The sequence below is a fragment of the Colobus angolensis genome, unplaced genomic scaffold (assembly GCF_000951035.1).
Source record: "Colobus angolensis palliatus isolate OR3802 unplaced genomic scaffold, Cang.pa_1.0 Scaffold510, whole genome shotgun sequence".
Classification (NCBI taxonomy): Eukaryota; Metazoa; Chordata; class Mammalia; order Primates; family Cercopithecidae; genus Colobus; species Colobus angolensis.
Window position 1 is genome coordinate 277,913 of NW_012118600.1, and position 8,884 is coordinate 286,796.

The 8,884-nt window shown below is 42.9% G+C and overlaps 1 protein-coding gene across 2 annotated transcripts in view; it reads right to left on the bottom strand.

Annotated features, from left to right (window-relative positions):
* Positions 1-1,713: 1,713 nt before the first annotated feature.
* ZNF606 (zinc finger protein 606) overlaps positions 1,714-8,884 on the bottom strand; it is a 34,757-nt gene continuing 27,586 nt past the window's right edge. For both annotated transcript variants that reach the window (XM_011960462.1, XM_011960461.1), the window contains exon 7: positions 1,714-4,935. In XM_011960462.1, coding sequence (XP_011815852.1) covers positions 2,957-4,935 — 1,979 coding nt within the window. In that variant the 3' untranslated portion in view covers positions 1,714-2,956. The remainder of the gene's footprint in view (positions 4,936-8,884) is intronic.

The window sequence follows — 8,884 nt, forward strand, 5'->3', positions numbered from 1 at the left end:
TGGTCTCGATCTCCTGACCTCGTGATCTGCCCGTCTCGGCCTCCCAAAGTGCTGGGATTACAGGCTTGAGCCACCGCGCCTGGCGATTCTTGTATTTTTAGTAGAGATGGGGCTTCACCGTGTTGGCCAGGCCAGTCTCGAACTCCTGATCTCATGATCCACCCACCTCAGCCTCCCAAAGTGCTAGGATGACAGGAGTGAGCCACTGTGCCCTGCCAGGAAGCCCTTTAAGACATGAAAAAAAACTGTATCTATTTAAACAGAGATGGGATCTTGCTATGTTGCCCAGGCTGGCCTTGAACTCCTCAGCTCAAGTAATCCTCCTGTCCCAGCCTCCCAAAATGCTGGCATGAGCCTCGGTGCCTGGCCTAGAAATTTTTTCAAGATAATAATCTTGATAATAAGGTTATAAGTTACCAGGATGCTTGTGAAATATTGCATATGACTTATGAAATCCTTTGGAATCTCTAAATCAGAGAATTTGGATTCACTTTGGGTATTACAATACAATATCCACATCCTACTGGTAGTATGATTCTGGGTATATTACACTGCTTTCTCTAAGCTGAGATAATACTGCTGACATCATTCTCTCCAAGGGCCTTTGCATAAATCATGTAAAAAAAAAAATCCATCAATAACTAACTTGCCCCTGCCACATTTATCAGGTGACTGCTAACATGTCAGGCCCTAAAAGGACTGCAATGAGACGTTACACATCTAAGTGAGCCCCAGCTGGGAGTCAGAGGGTGAAAACAGCCTCCCCATGACATCACTAGGCCATCATCACTCAACCACCGGGGAGCCATGGGCCCTTTAAAAAATTAGATGAGCTTGGCCGGGCGCGATGGCTCAACCCTGTAATCCCAGCACTTTGGGAGGCCGAGGCGGGCAGATCACGAGGTCAGGAGATCGAGACCATCCTGGCTAACACGGTGAAACCCCGTCTCTACTAAAAAATACAAAAAACTAGCCGGGCGAGGTGGCGGGCGCCTGTAGTCCCAGGTACTTGGGAGGCTGAGGCAGGAGAATGGCATAAACCCGGGAGGCGGAGCTTGCAGTGAGCTGAGATCCGGCCACTGTGCTCCAGCCCGGGCGACAGAGCGAGACTCCGTCTCAAAAAAAAAAAAAAAAAATTAGATGAGCTTTATGAACCCCCGAGTTCCACTCAATGCCCTTGAAGCCTATCCAGGAAGGATCCTTGGCCCCCAGTTAGAGCCCTGTGGTAGAGAGCACAGGAAATGCTTATGACTGGAGAGAAGCCACCCAAGTCTTTGGATCCATCTTTCCCCTGTGAACGCTGAGACTTCATTACTCTAGGTGGAATGGCGAGCTCTCTTCCCTCCTGAATCCTGCTCCTTCAAGTAAGCTTTTCATCTGCAGAAGATTTTGAAAAAATAAACACTGACAAGGTAAACCTTGGGAAATGGTGCTCTGAAGTGCAGTGGTGTTTGGTTATGGAAAGGAACAAATATCCTTGCCCTCTGCTCTGTAAGTGGCATTCTAAACCCACTAAGGGACTTGCCCAGTCCTCCAGCAAGTCCTCCAGGCCCTGTTGCCCTGTAATCCTTGGGGTTGTAGGCAGCAAAGTTCTCGGGAACTCAGGTCCCAGAAAATGCTGTGATTCTGAATGTCCAACACAGACTTCATATTCCAAAGGGATATTAGTTCTCATGTTACTATAAATCCTTCAAGACAGAGAAACCAGGTATCTTTATTCCTCATTGTTTAGGATTTTCTTTTTATTATCAAATCTCTACTATAGAAACACTGAAGAAAATGGAAAGAAAAAAAAAATCACTGTCGAGGCAGCATAAAATGGTGGCTGAAAACAAGAACTCTGGAGCCAAACAATCTCAGCTCTGCTCCCTCACTATTGTGCCCCTTAGGTAGGATCCTTCAACACCTCTGCTCCAGCTTAGCCATTTGTAAAACTGGGGTAACAGTATCTACCTCATAGAGTTACGGGGACTAAACAAGTTAACACTTGGAAAGCATTTAAAATAAAGCCCAGCACATAATTGTTGTATGTATTTGTAAAACGTTTTTAAAATCTCAAATTAACTGGGTTAATTTTTCCATGGATCTTTCAGGTCTTTATCCGTACGCATTTTTTAGATCTGTTACAGTAAATATGTATATACAATTCTGTATCCTTTTTATTCCTTTGTTATGTATACTGATGCAGTGTCCATAATTATAATGTATAGTGATGGCCTAAAACAAAATACAAACGAATTGCCCAACAATGCAGTGATGAGTAACAATGGACGCTGACACGCTGGGCTAAGGATCACTTTCTGTCCAGCAACATCAGTCTCATACTGCTAGGCAATAACTTTTCTACCATGAGTCATCTCATTCATTAATTTTCTCTAAGGAAGTTAATCAACAGTAAATACCCCATTCAATACTATTATTTTTCTTACATTCATATTTAGCATTTCATATTCTACTCCTGAGCACCTAGACCCTCCCCTTATAACAACAAAATCTGTATTTCTACAATTATGCACAAAATGTTATTGTAAAGTTTTCCATCCAACACTCCAGCTTGATGCAAAACAGTGTATTTCCAGTCAAAAACTTTTCTCTGCATAAGGTTTTTCCCTTAGCAATTCACACCAATCTACAAGTAGGTGAGAGCTCTTGCTAAAAGATGCCTCATTCCCCACAGTCACGGTCCTCATGTATGAATTACTGGTAGACCGTAAGGGGAGTTTACAGTTTTCTTCACTGTAATTATCTGATTTTGAATAAGGGCTACATAACTGCTGAAAGCTTTTCCCTATTCTTTTACTTCATGGGGTTTCTTCTAAGATACATATTTTCTAGTAAATAATGCGGGAGAAGTCTTACTGAACTCTTAATGAAAAATGTCCCCTCTTGATTATGTTTACAGGCTTTTCCTCAATGTGTTGTCAAAATGTACGATAAACAAAAAACTCGCATAAATTCAATTCAGTTTCTCTTCACTGTGATTTCTCTGATGTTGAAGAAGGGCTGAGTGACCACTAAAGGCTTTTCCACATTCACTGCATATAAAGCGCTTCTCTCCACTATGCATTCTCTGATGAATAATAAGGGAAGAATTCTTACAAAACGCTTTCTCACAATGATTACATTTGTAGGGCTTTTCTCCAGTATGGTTTCTTAGGTGTACAATAAGGGATGAACTCTCATTAAATGCTTTCCCACATTCATTACACCTGTATGGTTTCTCTCCAGTATGAGTTCTCCGGTGTGCAATGAGGTGAGAACTACAGTTAAAGGATCTTTCACATTGATTACATTTATAGGGTTTCTCACCAGTGTGAATTCTCCGATGAGCAACAAGGTGACAGCTTTGACTGAAGGATTTTCCACATTTATTGCATTCATAGGGTTTTTCTCCAGTATGAGTCCTTTGATGTCTAACAAGGTGAGCCATTTGGCTACAGGATTTCCCACATTTATTACATTCATAGGGCTTAATTCCAGAATGAATTATCTCATGTTTAGTGAGGGCTGAGCGTTCTCTGAAAGCTTTGCCACATTCCTGACAGTTATACGGTTTCTCTCCCGTGTGAGTTCTCTGATGGGCAATAAGGTGGGAGCTCCAGCTGAAGGATTTTCCACATTCAGTACATTTATATGGTTTTGCTCCAGAATGAGTTCTTTCATGTTTACTAAGGGCTGAGTAGTCCCTAAAAGCTTTTTCACATTCATCACATTTAAAGGGTTTCTCTCCAGTATGCATTCTCATATGGGCAATAAGATGGGAGCTCCAGCTGAATGATTTCCCACATTCAGTACATTCAAAAGGTTTCTCTCCTGTATGAGTCCTCTGATGTCCAATAAGATGAGAGTTCCAGTTGAAAGATTTCCCACACTCATTACAAACATAAGGTTTTTCTCCTGTATGAATTCTCTTATGTACAATAAGATGAGAATTCCAGCTGAAGGCTTTTCCACATTTATTACATTCATAGGGTTTTATTCCAGTGTGAGTCCGTTCGTGTTTAGTAAGGGCTGAACGATTCCTAAAAACTTTTCCACATTTATCACATTCATAGGGTTTCTCTCCAGTATGAGTTTTCTTATGCTGAATAAGGTAAGAGCTCCAGATGAAAGACGTCCCACATTCATTGTAGTCGTAGGGTTTCTCTGCAGTGTAAGTGCTTGTATGCTGAGTAAGGAATGAATCATACCCAAAGACTTTCTCCCATTCATTGTATTTATATGCTTTCTCTACAGTACCAATTTTTTGATGTTCCATAAAGGATGAGAAATAAAAAATATTCTCATATTCTTTGTAATTATACTGGTTTTCTCCAACATGAAGCCTTGGGTGTTCATTAAATGATGGGCTCTGGTTAAAGATTTGATGGCATTCCTTATATTCATAGAGTTTTTCTCCTGTGTGAATTCCTTTATGATCACCAAAATGTATTATATGATTGAAAGATTTAACAGCATCAGTACATTTGAAAAGATTATCTCCAGTTTGTATTCTTGAAGGGTAAATAGGCTGAATGGACTGATAAACAGTTTTGTCATAATCATTATTTTCACAGGTAACCTTATCTGCATACATTATGGCTGAGTCACATCTCCAACTTTCAGCATGTGTATCAGGCTGATAGAAATGTTCTATCTGAGAAACTCTCTGAGATGGAACAAAGTTTAAGTTCTGGCTAAACTCGGCCCCAAGTTCACAGAATTCAGAGCTTCTCTGGGATAGTACTTGCTTTTGCATGAAGACCATCTGCCTCATAGCTGTACTCTGGTTCATATGATACATTTCTAATTGGTCTTTACATCCCAAAACTTCTAACCTGGAGAACCAAGGATCATCCCATATATATCTTTCCAACTTCATGTCATGGGATTGTTCTTCCTCAAAAATGCTCTGTGCTGGGATCAATGCTTTGCTTTCAAGATTTCTCATCCATTCTGAAACAGACAGAAAAAAAGCTATGAGAGCATAGAGAAAGACATTAGAATAAAGTGGGAATGGTGAGATTTACTGTCCATATTATCAAAAAGACAAGTATAAATTTGTTTTCAAGACCAGACTTAGAACTCAGAGAAAGATCATAATAGGGAAAAGAATAGTGAAAAGTAAACAACAGTTAAGCAGAATAAAGTGTGTACTGAAAACTAATGAAACCATTTAAAAGTACTTTCCATGAAAAGGAAGACCAGGATAAGAATGTGCAAGAAAGAGGCTGGGCACGGTGGCTTACCCAGTGCTATACTCTACCCAGTGCTGTACTCTCAGCACTTTGGGAGGCCGAGGCAGGCAGATCATGAGGTCAGGAGATAGAGACCATCCTTCCTAGCACAGTGAAACCCTGTTTCTACTAAAAATACAAAAAATTAGCCAGGCGTGGTGGCGGGCGCCTGTAGTCCCAGCTGCTCAGGAGGCTGAGGCAGGAGAATGGCGTGAACCCGGGAGGCGGAGCTTGCAGTGAGCCAAGATCGCGCCACTGCACTCCAGCTGGGTGACAGAGTGGTACTCCATCTCAAAAAAAAAAAAAAAAGAATGTGCAAGAAAGAGTTAACTCTGCAGGCCTGACATTCTCAAACCTTGCAAAGGTGGCCTGTTTCCTAACTGGCCCTTAGCCAACGCCTGGGAATTAAGATCTTGGAATGTTCTAACTAGTAAGAGTGTTTTGCATGCTGAAGGTATTGAAGCACATTTACCAATTTCTTTAGATATGTGTGCAAACAATGTCGTTCATAGTGATCACCTGCTTTCCCTCTGGATGGCCTGGAGTTTCAGCGATTGCAGTGAGTCACACAGGCACTATGTGCCTGTATGACCAACCTCTCAATAAACACACTGGACTCCTAGACTCGGGCAAGTTTCCTAGTAGACATTTCACGTGTGTTGTCACAACTCCTTGCTGGAGGAATTAAGTGTGCCCCATGTACGCTACTGGAAGCTTGCACCTGGTCTAACCCCATGCACCTTTTTCCTTTACTGATGTTGCTTTGTATTCTTTCACTGTAATAAACCATAATCCTGAGTATAATGACTTTTGAGTCCTATAAGTCCTCATACTGAATCAGTGAACCTGGGGTGGTCCTGAAGATCCCTGACAAAAGGACACAGTGCATGTTATTGAGGTTAGAAAAGAAAAAAAAAGGCCGGGCGCAGTGGCTCAAGCCTGTAATCCCAGCACTTTGGGAGGCCGAGACGGGCGGATCACGAGGTCAGGAGATCGAGACCATCCTGGCTAATACGGTGAAACCCCGTCTCTACTAAAAATACAAAAACTAGCCAGGCGAGGTGGCGGGCGCCTGTAGTCCCAGCTACTCCGGAGGCTGAGGCAGGAGAATGGCGTGAACCCGGGAGGCGGAGCTTGCAGTGAGCTGAGATCCGGCCACTGCACTCCAGCCTGGGCGACAGAGCGAGACTCTGTCTCAGGAAAAAAAAGAAAAAAAAGAGAATAAAGCCTTTCATCTTAACAAAAGGTAGGTAGGTGAGCACACAAGGCCTTTAGCAAGTAATGTTTACATCATGAGTGCTCTAATTCACTTGTGTCATAATGTCCTTCTACTCCCATATGTTGACAAATGCAGAAAAAAGGAGGAGTGGGTGTTAAGAGAGTATCACCAAGTGAGGCTTCAAGCCAGGCTGTTACCTATGACAAAATGCTATCACATTGTTTCCTATGTCACAGAATCCAGTCAATCACACAAGATCCACCAACCCAAAAGGCAAACATCATCTCAGTTTATGGATACCCCTAAAGTTACACTTCTTTCCACCACAGAATATTTTTAGAGCAATGATAGATGGACTAGGAATACAGCATAGTGTAAAAAAACAGACACAGGAGTTACAGTCTGCTAACCTATATTTGAACAATGGCCCTGCTGCTATCCTTAGAGAACTTTTCTGATAACTAATGAGACTTAGAATCCAGCTGAACTCCTGGCAAGTTTAATACACAGGAGCTGCCTATTGTCACTGCTGAAGTATCAGTTCTCTAACAACCAAAGGAGGCTATATTAGTTCTTTCTGCTATTGTAACAAATTACCACATATTTAGTGACTTAAGATAATACAAATTGGCCAGGCGCGGTGGCTCAAGCCTGTAATCCCAGCACTTTGGGAGGCCGAGACGGGCGGATCACGAGGTCAGGAGATTGAGACCATCCTGGCTAACACGGTGAAACCCTGTCTCTACTAAAAAATACAAAAACCTAGCCGGGCGAGGTGGCGGGCGCCTGTAGTCCCAGCTACTCGGGAGGCTGAGGCAGGAGAATGGCGTAAACCCGGGAGGCGGAGCTTGCAGTGAGCTGAGATCCGGCCACTGCACTCCAGCCCGGGCGACAGCGAGACTCCGTCTCAAAAATAAAAAATAAAAAATAAAAAATAAAAAATAAAAAAAAGATAATACAAATTTATGATCTTACCACTCTGGAAGTCAGAAGTCCAAAACGGCTTTCACTGAACTACAATGGAGTTGTCGGCTGGGTTGTGCTCCCTCCAGGAGCTCTAAGGAATCCACCATATCCTTGCCCTTTCCATCTTCTAGAAGCTGCCCAAATTCCCTGGTTCACAGCTCCTTCCTCCATCTGCAAAGCTCGTCACTCTGACCTCTGCTTCTGTCATCACTTCCTCTCCCTGTGTCTCTGACTCCCACCGCAATCTTGTAAAAGGACCCTTGTGAGTACAGTTAGAATCCACTCAGACAATCCAGAATAATCTCCCCACAGCAAGATCCTTAATTTATTCTCATCTGAAGGTCCCCTTTGCCATACAAGGTGCACTATTCACAAATTCTGGAGATTAGGATGCAGATATCTTTGTAGGGGAAGTCATTATCCAGATTGCCACCGGGTCTCAAGTCCCAGGCAAGTCCCAACAAGAACTAGACCCTGTCCTCCCTCTGCTTCTTTTTCTCTCTTTACTGTATGTAATTTCCCCCCTTTTACCACCCAAGTCCATTATTTTTTGTTCAATTATTTTGAGACAGGGTCTCACTCAGGCATCATAGCTCACTGTAATCTCAAATTACTGGGCTCAGGCAATCCTCCCACCTCAGCCTTCCGAGTAACAGGACTACAGGCGTGCATTCTGTACACATAACCATGCCTGGCTAAATGTTTTTAAATTTTTTGTAGTGACAATGTTCTGCCATGTTGCCCAGGATGGTCTCAAATTCCTGGGCTCAAATAATCCTCCCACCCTGGCCTCCCAAAGCACTGGGATTACAAATGTGAGCCCCCATCCTGGCCCCCACAACCATTATAACAGAGGGTCTACTCTGCACAACTGGCATTTATTATCAATTTCAAGCTCAGCTCTTAAAAGTTACTGAATTATCTTCATATAGATTTTAAATCCTTCCAGTAAAAGCTTTTACAAACGGAAGCTGACCAATTCCCTGACCAAATGAAAGACCAACTGAAAGACCAAATGAACAGCTCTTGTCCAACTTTACACTCACTCAGTACTTGTAGTCTACTGAGTTTCCAGCACCAGAGATGAGGCAAGAAAGTATGGTCTCCCTGGAAGTCAGAATCTATGTGATGAGAGGTCATACCAAACAGTGATGAATATACATGAAATATCACTCTGAGGCTGGGCGCGGTAGCTCATGCCTGTAATCCCAGCACTTTGGGAACCTGAGGCAGGTGGATTACCTGAGGTCAGGAGTTCAGGACCAGCCTGGCCAACATGGTAAAACCCCATCTCTACTAAAACAATACAAAAAAATTAGCCGGGCGTGGTGGCAGGCGCTTTGTAATCCCAGCTACTCGGGAGACTGAGACAGGAGAATTGCTTGAACCCAGAAGGCAGAGGTTGCAGTGAGCCAAGATCACGCCACTGCACTCCAGCCTAAGCAACAAGGGCGAAACTCCATCTCAAAAAAAAAAAAAAAAA